The sequence below is a fragment of the Schistocerca cancellata genome, chromosome 9 (genome assembly GCF_023864275.1).
Source record: "Schistocerca cancellata isolate TAMUIC-IGC-003103 chromosome 9, iqSchCanc2.1, whole genome shotgun sequence".
NCBI lineage: Eukaryota > Metazoa > Arthropoda > Insecta > Orthoptera > Acrididae > Schistocerca > Schistocerca cancellata.
In genome coordinates, this window is record NC_064634.1 from 41,683,581 (window position 1) to 41,697,752 (window position 14,172).

The following is a 14,172-nucleotide window of genomic DNA, read 5'->3' on the forward strand; positions in this document are numbered from 1 at the left end:
GGTATTTCCTGAGGCTGTAGTTACTGCAGTGCCTGTATGAAGGAACATTGCATTGTAATTTGGAATAACACAGGCACTGCAATATCGTACATAATCGTAGGGCTAAAAGAAAGGTACAATGAATGTTGTGTTTCATCAGCAAATTAAGTAAGGGTTCTGTGACATTTCATGTATATAATATACCAGTAGAAGATCAATTTTTTAGGGATCCATCAAAACAGTTCATATGATTTTTGTGGAGCCTTATGGTCCATTTGTGTCTGTCCAGGGTCAGCATGTTTCAAATAGTGCCTTCAATAGTTAAAAACACTGTTTAACATACTTTCTAAATAAAACATGGTTTTAATAAAGTGTTTAAATCAAGTTTAAAACAAAGAAAAAATTCTCTTTTTATTTACTTTTACATGACTCGGGTAACTATCACATGAGGCAAGTGAGGGGCAGGGGGGGGGGGGGGGGGGGAGGGGGGAATTTTAAAGAAAATCTCTCACATAATTAATGGACATCCTCTACTAGCCTTCTTTCATTATTTTTAAACCAAGTATTAGCAGTGATTAATTTGCCCTCTGTGTAAAATTCTACCAGGTGGCTTCCTCTCACTTCTTTCAGCTAGTCCAGGTTCCTTCCGTTTTGTACTGTTAAATTCCGGTCCTCCACCATAATTAAAGTTTCATCACCCTTAACTATTTCAATTTTTTTTTCTTTTTCTTTTTTTTTTTTTTTTATCTCAGCATGCTTTCTTTCAGTCTCTTCATCATCTGCGGAGCTAGTTGGTATATGAAATTTTACTGTTGTGGAGGATGTTGACTTCACGTCTGTCTTGGTACAATAATGTTTTCACTATTTTGTTAATAGAAACTGTAAAGATGACACATTAAGCTGCAGACAGGCACAATTAAAAGGCACCTCCACACTAGCTTTCAGCCCCAGCCTTTTCATGACACAGGCTGTGGCCAAAACTAAACTGTAAGTGTCTTAATTGTGCCCATCTTTGTATCTTAATGTGTCAGATTTATGGTAAGTAACAATCTATCTTTTTCCTTGTATACTTGACCTGAAGTCTTGCTGTTCCTGCCACTTCACTTCACTTCACTAATTCACACTATATCTACCTTCCTTTTTTTAAATTATGTAGTATATCTACACAATCAAGTGATCTGTATAAAAATGATAGAAGAGCAACTATTTACCTGTAGTGGACTGATGGGAGCACCTAGAAGCATGTAACAGAAAACAGTATTCACACTAGCTTTCAAGCTCTTGCTCTTTTTCTAGCAAAAGTACACACATGGATATAAGATGAATAAGATATTGCTGTCAAAGACTCTTGTAAGGTTACCAGTATATTTCGACAACTACTTTTTTTCCACTGCAGGTGCAGCATCCAAGGGTAGCAAGGCTGTACAGAAGACACTTATTGAGATGGGCTTGGTGACAACTATCAAAGTGTAGGTACAGATGTATTTGTGGAGATTGAAATCTAGGAGCTGGCTCATTGAGTTGAGAAGAGCAAATGAAGTGGATTTTTGGAGTAGGTGAGGTTCTGGAGGAAAGAGCAAAGGTTGCCCTATTCATGAGTCCAAATCAAGAAAATTATATTAAGTGATTTAACATTCCACACTCCAACTAGTAGAATGCCAGTTTTGTTTTTCCTGATAACAACAGCCTCCTCAATACTCCTCGCCCAGAGATCCGAAGGGAGTTATTTTATCTCCACAGTATCTTACCCAGGAGGATGCCATAATCATTTAACTATACAGTATCTGCATGCCCTTGGAAACATAAGAGCCGTAGTTTCCCATTGCTTTCAGTCATTCACAGTACCAGCATTGGACGACCATACTGGCTAATGTTACAAGACCAAAATAGTCAATCATCCATATGATTACCTCTACAAATACTGAAAACGGCTGCTTGTCCTTTTCAGGAACCATAGGTTATTTTCGTCTCTCCATTGTGGTTGCACCTTCATTGTGATTATCTGTATTGTTAAGGCATGCAAGCTACCTCACCTCACCTCACCAAGGTCTATGGTTCATGACAGTTACGGTTTATATACTGCAGAAAGTGTACAGAAAATAATTAATTTCTATTTGTGGACTGGAACTTTCACATTTGGCTATTAAAACTGAACAGATAATGTTCTTGGAAACAAAGTTTTTGTACTTGTAATTAATTTTACTAATTATTACTGGGTACACCAAGGGGAACTACTTATGCAAGCTGTAGCAGGTGAGAGAGAGCATGACTTATTGTTTATTGCACTACGAATACAATGTTTAGAATATGACTAAAAGGACTGTTGATAAGCACCATCAAAAGTGTTTTCAAATGTTCCTTTACAAAGGAAACTGCAGGAGAATTTCCCCAATTTAATTCTCATACTACTGAAAAGATGAGTGAAATTACTGTCAACAGTGTTGAGAAACAGCTGAAATCATTAAAATTTAATAAAGTTCCATGGTCCAGTGGAATCCCTATCAGATCCCAGACTGAACTGAGTTAAGCCTACAGTCCATTGTAGATCCTTCAGACAAATAATTACGTCCAGTTTTTGCAAAAAAAGCACAGGTCACAGCTGTCTACAAGAAGGGTAGTAGAAGTGACCCACAAAACTGCAGTCCAGTATCCTTGACACTGATTTGTCATAGAATCTTAGAACATATTCTGAGCTCAAACATAATGAGGTATCTTGAACAGAATGAACTCCTCAAGGCCAATCAGCACTGACTGTGAAAACATCAGAGCATGAGAAACCCAACTCACACTTTTTTCGAATAACATACTGAAAGCTTTGGATCAAGGTGATCAGATAGATGTAGTATTTCTTGATTTCCCAAAAGCATTTGACTCAGTACCACACCTATGCTTATTGTCAAAAATACAGCAATATGCAGTATCAAGTGGAATTTGTGACTGGATTGAGGCCTTTTTGGTAGGTGGAATGCAGCATGTTACCTAGGATGGGGTGTCATTGTCTGATGTAGAAGTAACTTCGGATGTGCCTCAGGGAAGTGTGTTGGAACCCTTGCCACTCATGTTGTATAACAATGATCTCACAGACAATATTAATAGTAACATCAAGCTTTTTGCAGATGATGCAGTTATCTGCAATGAAGCACTATCTGAAAGAAGCTGCATAAGTATTCAGTCAGATCTTGATAAGATTTCAGAGTGGTGCAAATATTGGCAACTTGCTTTAAATGTTCCAAAATGTAAAATTTGCTAAGTGCACAAAGAAAATAGTATCCTAAGACTATAATATTAATGGGGCACTGTTGGAATCAGCCAACTCATACAAATTCCTGGGTGTATCACTTTGTAGGGATATGAAATGGAATCATCACTTAGGTTCAGTCTTCGGTAAAGCTGGCGGTGGATTTCAATTTATTGGTAGAATAAGAGGGAAGTGCAATCAGTCTGCAAAGGAGATTCCTTACAAATCACTTGTGTGACTGGTTTTAGAATACTGCTCAAGTGTGTGGGACACGTACCAAATAGGACTGACAGGGGATATTGAACGTATACAGAGAAGGGCAGCACACATGGTCACAGGTCTGTTTAATCTATAGGATAGTATCACAGATATACTGCCTGACTGAACTGGAAGACCCTTGAAGATATACGTAAATTATCTGGAATGCCTGTTAAAAAGGTTTCAAGAACCAGCTTTCTAGGAATGTACTACAATGCCCTATGTATTGCTCACATAGGGATTGTGAGGATTAAGATTAGAATAATTACTGCACACACAAAGGCATTCAGACAATTATTCATCCCATGGTCCATAAATGAATGGAACAAGAAGAAACCCTAATAACTGGTACAATGTGATGCACCTCATGGTTGTTTGCAGCATATAGATGTATACATAGAAGGTGCTTCTGATTGTCATGTCATTATCAATATTGTTTTGAATTGGAGTGTATTTGTGATCCCCATACTTTAATGGTCCCATATTTTCTGTATCAACAAATACCAACAATGAAGATGTGTCAGATATGTTATAGTTGATCTAAATGATTAATGGAAAATCTCATATAAAGATGTGAAACAAATACTAACAAAGAGATAGAGGGGCTGGCCAGTACTTACCTCAGCTCAGTACAGCCGATAGATACACATAAAACAGAACCGAAAATTTACATTCCTAGCTTTCGGAACAAATGTTCCTTCATCAGGGAGGAGAGAGGGGAAAGAAAGGGAAGAAGGGAAAGGAGATTCAGTTACTCACAACCCAGGCCATGAAGCAACAGGGAAAGGAAAATAGGGAGGGTAGCAAGGATGGAGGCATGGTTGTCAGAGGGAAGCCAAAGATATTCTACTGTAAGTACTGTGCCAGCTTCAAACCAAAGAGGATGCATACAGAAGTAAAGAGGTATACAGTATAAAGATAAACACTACTATATAGGATGAAAAGATGCGTGAATGGCTAAAGAGGAAAGGGAAAGAGGAGAAGACTGAAGAGTAAATGGGAGTGAGGTTGTTTAACGTAGGTTCAGTCCAGGGGGATGGCGGGATGAAAGGATGTGTTGGAGTGAAAGTTCCCATCTCCGCAGTTCAGAGGGACTGGTGTTGGGTGGGAGAAGCCAAATGGCACATACGGTGTAGTAGCGTTTGATGTGGAATGGATGGCAGCTATCAAAGTGAAGGTACTGTTGTTTGTTTGTGGGTTTGATATGGACAGAGGTGTGGATGTGAGCTTCAATAGCGTTTGATGTGGAATGGATGGCAGCTATCAAAGTGAAGGTACTGTAGCGTTTGATGTGGAATGGATGGCAGCTATCAAAGTGAAGGTACTGTTAGCGTTTGATGTGGAATGGATGCCAGCTATCAAAGTGAAGGTATATTGGCTTCTCCCACCCAACACCAGTCCCTCTGAACTGCGGAGATGGGAACTTGCACTCCAACACATCCTTTCATCTCGCCATCTCCCTGGACTGAACCTACGTTAAACAACCTCACTCCCATTTACTCTTCAGTCTTCTCCTCTTTCCCTTTCCTCTTTAGCCATTCACGCATCTTTTCATCCTACATAGTTGTGTTTATCTTTATACTATATACCTCTTTACTTCTGTATGCATCCTCTTTGGTTTGAAGCTGGCACAGTACTTACAGTAGAATATCAAAGGTTTCCCTCTGACAACCATGCCTCCATCCTTGCCACTCTCCCTATTTTCCTTTCCCTGTTGCTTCATGGCCTGGGTTGTGAGTAACTGAATCTCCTTTCCCTTCTTCCCTTTCTTTCCCCTCTCTCCTCCCTGATGAAGGAACATTTGTTCCGAAAGCTAGGAATGTAAATTTTCGGTTCTGTTTTATGTGTATCTATCGGCTGTACTGAGCTGAGGTAAGTACTGGCCAGCCCCTCTATCTCTTTGTTAGTAATGTTATAGTTGATTAGATAAGGAATCTCACAGAGAATCAATGTCTTGAGCAAATTTATAATAAATTTCTAGGTAGAACATTTCAAATTTTTTTATAATCCTAGAACACCTATTAATAACTGCTCATTTTTCTTATATAGCAAAACTGGAAGAATTAGGATACAATGTGAGGCTTGATCCTTATGATATCTGGGACCAGCTTGAAATCACAGTTAATGAAGTGATAATCTTCAAATGTCGACAGACGTTTTTAAAATATAACTGTGAACATAATGAAGACCCTGTATGCAGGAGAGCAGTTGAAGCTGTGACAGAGATGTATCCAAAAATAATTACTGCTGCACTAGCTGTGGAAAAAGTTGAAGAATTACCACCAGAAAGTCATCCAGCAGTTGCAGTTCTGTATGATCTCATCAATTCCCTTCCATTACCAGAGACTCCAGTGGAAGAAGTCCTGAGGACACTGTTCGAGTCTCTGCCACTCATTGACACTATTCCAGAATCAATTATTTATTCCCTCCTAAAGACACTTTGGCTCTCTGACAGTGTTCCAGAGGGAATGATTCTTGAACTGATACGTAAAATTCCGACATATGCTCCAGATGCTGCTTTAAGTGCATTGATGGAATCTGTCATGCAGAGTGCTGCAAAGTATCCTCCACATGCACTTTTACGTGAAATGCTTCGACGGCTGCCAATACCGACAAAATGCAAATGCAGAGAAAAGAAGCAGCCACCACCAAAAATGCGTGTTACACCAATGGTTTGTACATGTAAATCATTAAGTGAAATAGAAGTAAATGACATAAGAAGTAGTGAAACAGGGATAACTGAAAGAGCAAGAAGTGAAATAGCAATAAGTGAAATGAGAATAAGTGGGACAGGGATAATTGAAATGACAGTAAGTGAAACAAGAGCATCTGAAACAGAAGAAGACAAAACAAAAGTCAATGATGAACCAGAAGCAACAAGGCATGTCAGTTGGGGCGGTGAAGAAGACAGTCCGTAAACAAAATTAGCAGGAAAATTGTGGCTAACTTTAGGATTCTACTAAAAAGCACTATCACCTTTTTGCTAGATATTTCACTTAAATTGAAAAACTGCAAAATAAAATCTGTTATTCTATAAACTGAATTTAAGAAGGTTAGGGATTTTTTACAAAGAAAGAAATGGAAAATACAAATGAACAGCTGAAGACTTGCTGTAAAGAAAATTTTTACTTAATGAGTTGAGCACATATGTTTCTGAAATTAATAAACACTTATCAGAAGAAATTATCTCTGCATAAATTTCTTTTTATTGTAGAATGGGAGAGAGATATTGCATAATGATGTACTCATCAACAGAAATATTTCATGTTATTACGGATGTGTTTAATTTTTTAATGGTGTACTGTGTGTTCAGTTAAGTTTGTATTCGCATTTTTGCACAATATATCGCCTCAGTTGTCTCTTTCAGGTGCTGTTGTATGTACTTACAATGCGGACTTATTTCGGACTGAACTATTGTTGCTCACAGTGTTTCTATCAATGTAACTATGACACAGGAACTTAATTCACAGACAAAGTTACTAATGCACAGTAGGATTGCGATAATCATCTACAGATATCAACAATGCAGGAAACAATAAGGTCACTGCTTACAGTAAAGATGACATGCTAAGTTGCAGGCAGGCCTAATTAAAAGAGAGTTACACACAAGCTTTCATCGGAAAAAGAGAAAGGCATATCATTCATTCACACAAAAGCCAGCACACCTCATGCACACATGACCATCAGGTAGTATGAAACTTGAATGAGCAATAAAGTTTCACCATTGACAACAGGGAGGCAAGAAAGGGAGTGGTGGTAAAGTACATGACTGTCAGACTGTGCATCAGTGTCCTACATTAAGTTCAAAGCCCTGCCACAGTATCATACAGAGTGAGGGTGATCAGTCGTTGATATGCTCAACAACATCCTTAATATTATTTGGGAGGCTCACATTATGAACTACAGCCGTAATTTTTCCCAAGGGCATGCAGCTTTACTGTATGGTAAAAATTATAATGGCGTTCTCCTGGGTAAAATATTCCGGAGGTAAAATAGTCCCCCATTCAGATCTACGGGCGGGGACTACTCAGGAGGACGTCATTATCAGGAGAAAGAAAACTGGTATTCTATGGATCGGAGTGTGGAATGTCAGATCCTTTAATCGGGCAGGTAGGTTAGAAAACTTAAAAAGGGAAAAGGATAGGTTAAAGTTAGATATAGTGGGAATGAGTGAAGTTCGGTGGCAGGAGGAACAATACTTTTGGTCAGGTGAATACAGGGTTATAAATACAAAATCAAATAGGGGTAATGCAGGAGCAGGTTTGATAATGAATAAAAAAATAGGAGTGCGGGTAAGCTACTACAAACTGCATAGTGAACGCATTATTGTGGCCAAGATAGACATGAAGGCCACACCTACTACAGTAGTACAAGTTTATATGCCAACTATCTCTGCAGATGATGAAGAAATTGATGAAATGTATGATGAGATAAAAGAAATTATTCAGGTAGCGAAGGGAGACGAAAATTTAATAGTCGTGGGTGACTGGAATTCGAGAGTAGGGAAAGGGAGAGAAGGAAACACAGTAGGTGAATTTGGTTTGGGGAAAGAAATGAAAGAGGAAGCCGTCTGGTAGAATTTTGCACAGAGCATAACTTAATCATAGCTAACACTTAGTTCAAGAATCATAAAAGAAGGCTGTACACATGGAAGAATCCTGGAGATACTAGAAGGTATTGGATAGATTGTATAATGGTAAGACAGATTTAGGAACCCGGTTTTAAATTGTAAGACATTTCCAGGGGCAGATGTGGACTCTGCCCACAATCTATTGGTTATGAACTGTAGATTAAAACTGAAGAAACTGCAAAAAGGTAGGAATTTAAAGAGGTGGGGCCTGGATAAACTGACTAAACCAGAGGTTGTACAGAGTTTCAGGGAGAGCATAAGGGAACAAATGTCACAAATGGGGGAAAGAAATACACTAGAAGAAGAATGGGTAGCTCTGAGGGATGAAGTAGTGAAGGCAGCAGAGGATCAAATAGGTAAAAAGACGAGGGCTAGTAGAAATCCTTGGGTAACAGAAGAAATATTGAATTTAATTGATGAAGGAGAAAATATAAAAATACAGTAAACGAAGCAGGCAAAAAGGAATACAAACGTCTCAAAAATGAGATCGACAGGAAGTGCAAAATGGCTAAGGAGGGATGGCTAGAGGACAAATGTAAGGATGTAGAGGCTTATCTCACTAGGGGTAAGATAGATACTGCCTACAGGAAAATTAAAGAGACCTTTGGAGAAAAGAGAACCACTTGTATGACTATCAAGAGCTCAGATGGAAACCCGATTCTAAGCAAAGAAGGGAAAGCAGAAAGGTGGAAGGAGTATATATAGGGTCTATACAAGGGCGATGTACTTGAGGACAATATTCTGGAAATGGAAGAGAATGTAGATGAAGGCGAAATGGGAGATACGATACTGCGTGAAGAGTTTGACAGAGCACTGAAAGACCTAAGTTGAAACAAGGCCTCGAGAGTAGACAACATTCCATTAGAACTACTGATGGCCTTGGGAGAGCCAGTTCTGACAAAACTCTACCATCTGGTGACCAAGATGTATGAGACACGCGAAATACCCTCAGACTTCAAGAAGAATATAATAATTCCGATCCCAAAGGAAGCAGGTGTTGACAGATGTGAAAATTACTGAACTATAAGTTTAATAAGTCACAGCTGCAAAATACTAACACAAATTCTTTACAGACGAATGGAAAAGCTGGTAGAGGCCGACCTCGGGGAAGATCAGTTTGGATTCCATAGAAATGTTGGAACACGTGAGGCAATACTGACCTTACGACTTACCTTAGAAGAAAGATTAAGGAAAGGCAAACCTACGTTTCTAGCATTTGTAGACTTAGAGAAAGCTTCGACAATGTTGACTGAAATACTCTCTTTCAACTTCTAAAGGTGGCAGGGGTAAAATGCAGAGAGCGAAAGGCTATTTACAATTAGTACAGAAACCAGATGGCAGTTATAAGAGTTGAGGGACATGAAAGGGAAGCAGTGGTTGGGAAGGGAGTGAGACAGGGTTGTAGCCTATCCCCAATGTTATTCAATTCTTATATTGAGCAAGCAGTAAAGGAAACAAAAGAAATGTTCGGAGTAGGTATTAAAATCCATGGAGAAGAAATAAAAACTTTGAGGTTCGCCGATGACATTGTAATTCTGTCAGACAGATCAAAGGACTTGGAAGAGCAGTTGAACGGAATGGACAGTGTCTTGAAAGGAGGATATAAGATGAACATCAACAAAAGCAAAACGAGGATAATGGAATGTAGTCAAATTAAATCGGGTGATGCTGAGGGGATTAGATTAGGAAATGAGATACTTAAAGTAGTAAAGGAGTTTTGCTATTTAGGGAGTAAAATAACTGATGATGGTCGAAGTAGAGAGGATATAAAATGTAGACTGGCAATGGCAAGGAAAGCATTTCTGAAGAAGAGAAATTTGTTAACCTCGAGTATAGATTTAAGTGTCAGGAAGTCGTTTCTGAAAGTATTTGTATGGAGTGTAGCCATGTATGGAAGTAAAACATGGATGATAACTAGTTTGGACAAGAAGAGAATAAAAGCTTTCGAAATGTGCTACAGAAGAATGCTGACGATTAGATGAGTAGATCACATAACTAATGAGGAGGTATTGAACAGAATTGGGGAGAAGAGGAGTTTGTGGCACAACTTGACAAGAAGAAGGGACCGGTTGGTAGGACATGTTCTGAGGCATCAAGGGATCACCAATTTAGTATTGGAGGGCAGCGTGGAGGGTAAAAATCGTAGAGGGAGACCAAGAGGTGAATACACTAAACAGATTCAGAAGGATGTAGGTTGCAGTAGGTCTTGGGAGATGAAGATGCTTGCACAGGATAGAGTAGCATGGAGAGCTGCATCAAACCAGTCTCAGGACTGAAGACCACAACAACAACAAAAACAACAACATATTATGTGCCTGCACCAAGTTTTGTCTAACAGGAAAGTGTATGTAATCAGTATCCAGTATGTAGGCAGTGTGTCTCAAGAGCTAATTAACAAAACAAATAAAGGAGAGCAGGAATATAGCTCTAACAGAGAAATGTACAACTAACAAAGATTCTGAGATGAACCTAACCAGGAGAAACATCAAGGAAGAGTATTAGTGGTAATGCAAGACTGAGTTCACTTGAGAAACAGTAGAGGAGATGGGCACAAGTCAGTGTAAGAGGACCAAGCATGTGAATGTGTGCATAATGAGCACAGCAATCAAAAAATGTTGAGAGATGTATAAAGATGTTCCAGAATAACTATTTTTTTCAGGTATGCTGCACCATCGTGTTGTAACAGTGACCAAAGTTTAAGTCAGTACAACAGAGGCCGACAGTTGTAATATGATGATGCAGTCACATACTTGGATTTTTTATTGAAACTGACAGCAGCAATTGAAGTCAGAGTTCTTGAAGACTAATCCCGCTTAAATAATCTTAGGAAAAATATAAGAAAGAATGCTGCAATCAAGCGGAACAGATAGAATGATGCACTGCATCTCTTAACAATCTTAACTTATATTCTATATGCCCCATTCAGGCTGAATTAGATTTTCTGTGAAGCATTCACACACAAGTGCTGGCATGGTTCCTTCAGAGAGCAGGCTGTCAATTATCTGCCCTATACTTATCTAACTGAGCAAATGCTTAACCTCTCAAACATGACCATCTTAGCTACTACTTTGGCGCACACTCAGTTACACTACACTTCTCCCATTTATCGAATACTGCTGGGTGAATACTCAAAGGACTACTCCAATAATTACCAAAAGGCAATAATTATCTACAGGATAATTATGCAGAGGCCTGCTTACAGTGGGCATTGGCACACATGTAGTTAACAGTTCTTGATGTAGGCAATCTTGTAAGAGTAGTCAATAAATTAAATTTTAATTTTCTTTGGAATCTGCAGAGATTTACAATTTCTTGCGTTAAGTCTGCTGGCAGCATGTCGACCATATTTGAACTATGATGCAGTTCTTCAACAGTACAGAGAGGGGAAAGTGAGGGTAAGAATTCCATGATCCGTAAAACTGCTTGTGCAAGAAATGCAGTTATTTGTTATCACTGTTCTAATAGATTGCTTTTCCTGAATAAATGCATTATTTGACTTATAGTTTAGAAGATTGTAACAATAAAGAGTAATATGTAGTACCGGGTGAAAAGTATTTAAACTGACAAACTCTGGGAGGTTGTAGGGGACACCAAAACAAATATTTTTCCCTAATGTCATTTTTTCCTATGAGGATTATTTAAACTGGTGGAGGCCGTATTATGCTCTTCAGTTGTTAGACGCCGTATTACACTCTTCAGTTGTAGGCAACTGCTGTCCACCAGTGTAGTAGTGCATTGTCTCTGTTTACTAATGGAGCGATACACCTGGAGCGAGTACGCCGATATGGTTGGTGCGTACTACGTAGCGCACCACAATGGACGAGCAGCACAGTGGGTTTATCAACAACACTATTCTAATTGCCGTATCCCACATCATACGACCTTTGCTGCTGTGTACCAATGTCTGCATGAGAGCAGGTCATTTAGCAGATTACCTGGGCAGGGACGCCATTGCACGGTAAGAACGCTGCAATCTGAGGAAGCTGTCTTGTAGCATGTGGAGCGGGATCCTTCAATCAGCACTCGTGCAATTGCACATAACATGGGGACGAATGTAAGAACAGTCCTTCGACAGCAATTGTTACGCCCACTTCACTTACAGCACGTCCACAACCTGGAACCAGTTGATTATCCACCCAGAGCACAGTTTTCGCAGTGGTACCTGGAACAGTGTGAAATGCATCCTACATTTCCATCCTCTGTGTTGTTTACTGATGAAACGTTTGGGCATGACGGGGTCTTCAATGTGCACAATTCGCATGTTTGGATTGAGGATAAACCACATGCCACAGTTACTAGCGCTCATCAAGTGCTGTTATTCGTTAATGTGTGGGTCAGTGTTGTTGAGGACTGTTTAACTGGGCCGTATCTGCTACCTAGGACATTAAATGGCAGGCACTATTACAATTTTCTCGCCAGAGCATTGCCAGAATTTCTTCCGACCAAATTTAAATTTATTTGTCCACTTCGCAACAGTTGAATATGAAGGAGCAGAGGTCCCCCAGTGTATTCTGGAAATCGGCATGAATGTCCTATGCTTACATACCTTTCTTTACGAAGTGTGTTTACAGGCAACAGTCCAATGAATATCACTAACAACTCGTTGCACTAGTGCTGACCTCTTGTGGTGATTCCGAGAACTTTTCAAATCACCCTCGTAGTTACACTCCAAAGGGGGTAGGGAGCGGGGGATAAAGATGCACCACGAAGGAATTATCTGAATGGGACGGAAATCAAACACAAATGATCATACTTTCAAAAAATTTGACGATTTACTGGAGAGAATGAGCTTCAAAAATTCAGCAGGTCAATAACCTCTGACCCTTATGCAAGTAGTTACTTGGCTTCACATTGATTGATAAAAGTTGTTGCATGCCACCTTGAGAAATATGGTGTTGAATTCTGTCCATCTGGTGAGTCAGATGGTCAAAATCCTGAGCTGATTTGAGGGCCCTGCTCATAATGTTCTAACTGGGGAGAAATACTTTGTTAGCCAAGGTGGGATTTTGCAAGCATGGAGAGAAGCAGTAGAAACTCTCGCTGTGTGCAGGTGAGCAATATCTTGCTGAAATGTAAGCCAAGGATGGCTTGCCATGAAGGGCAACAAACCGGGCATAGAATATTGTTGATGTATCACTGTGCTGTAATGGTGCTGCAGATGTCAACTGAAGTGGCCCTGCTATGAAAAGAAACAGTTCCCCAAACCATCACTCCCGAATGCTGGGCCATATGGCAGGCAACAGTCAGGTTGGCATCCCACTATTGCCCAGGGCGTCTTCAGACACCCCTTTTCTGGTCATCGCGGCTCAGTTTGAAGCAGGACTTGGCACTGAAGACATTCTACACCATTGAATAAGATTCCAGGCCGAAGGTATATATCTGGAGACGCTCCAGACAACAGTGGGATACATATCTGACTGTCATCTGCCATATGGCCCGACATCAAATGCATTCGCTATTACGATTATGGACAACCATCAGTTGTAGAATGAAGAGACAACAATGAAAATTTGTTCTGGACCAGGACTCAAACCAAGATTTCCCATATATCGCGAGTGGTTGCCTTACCATTTGGCTATCCATGCGCAACTCACGGCCAGACACAAACTGCCATACGTCAATAACACAAGCACTGCAATATCGTATACCAGGAGTGAAGGTCTGGTGGTGCCATTTCTTTTCCTAGCAGGACCCATTTGGTCCACGGCACCACTGCAGCACAGTGACAATATTCTATCCTCCCCCCCCCCCCCCCCTTTCCCTCCTGTTTTGTTGCCCTTTACGACAAGCCATCCTGGGCTTGCTTACATTTCAGCAAGACAGTGCTGGCCCGAACATGGCGGGAGTTTCTGCCATTTGTATTCATTCTTGCCAAACCCTACCTTGGCCAGCAAAGTTACCACATTTCTCCCCAGTTGAGAATGTTTGGAGCATTACGGGTAGGGCTCTCCAACCAGCTCAGGATTTTGGCAATCTAACATGGCAGTTGGGCAAAATTTGACACAATATCCCCTCTGGATATCTAACAACTATCAATCAATACCAAGCAGAATAAAAGCCTGCATAG

The 14,172-nt window shown here is 40.0% G+C and overlaps 1 protein-coding gene across 2 annotated transcripts in view; it reads left to right on the forward strand.

Annotated features, from left to right (window-relative positions):
• LOC126100773 (uncharacterized) overlaps nucleotides 1–6,611 on the forward strand; it is a 93,614-nt gene extending 87,003 nt beyond the window's left edge. Inside the window, exons 1-2 of one of the 2 annotated variants that reach the window (XM_049911393.1) lie at nucleotides 1,469–1,535; nucleotides 5,525–6,611. In XM_049911393.1, the coding sequence (XP_049767350.1) occupies nucleotides 1,514–1,535; nucleotides 5,525–6,393 (891 nt within the window). In that variant the 5' untranslated portion in view covers nucleotides 1,469–1,513 and the 3' untranslated portion in view covers nucleotides 6,394–6,611. Of the gene's footprint in view, nucleotides 1–1,468; nucleotides 1,536–5,524 lie in introns of those variants that run through there. The other variant, XM_049911392.1, reaches the window with a different exon arrangement.
• The last annotated feature ends 7,561 nt before the right edge of the window (nucleotides 6,612–14,172 follow it).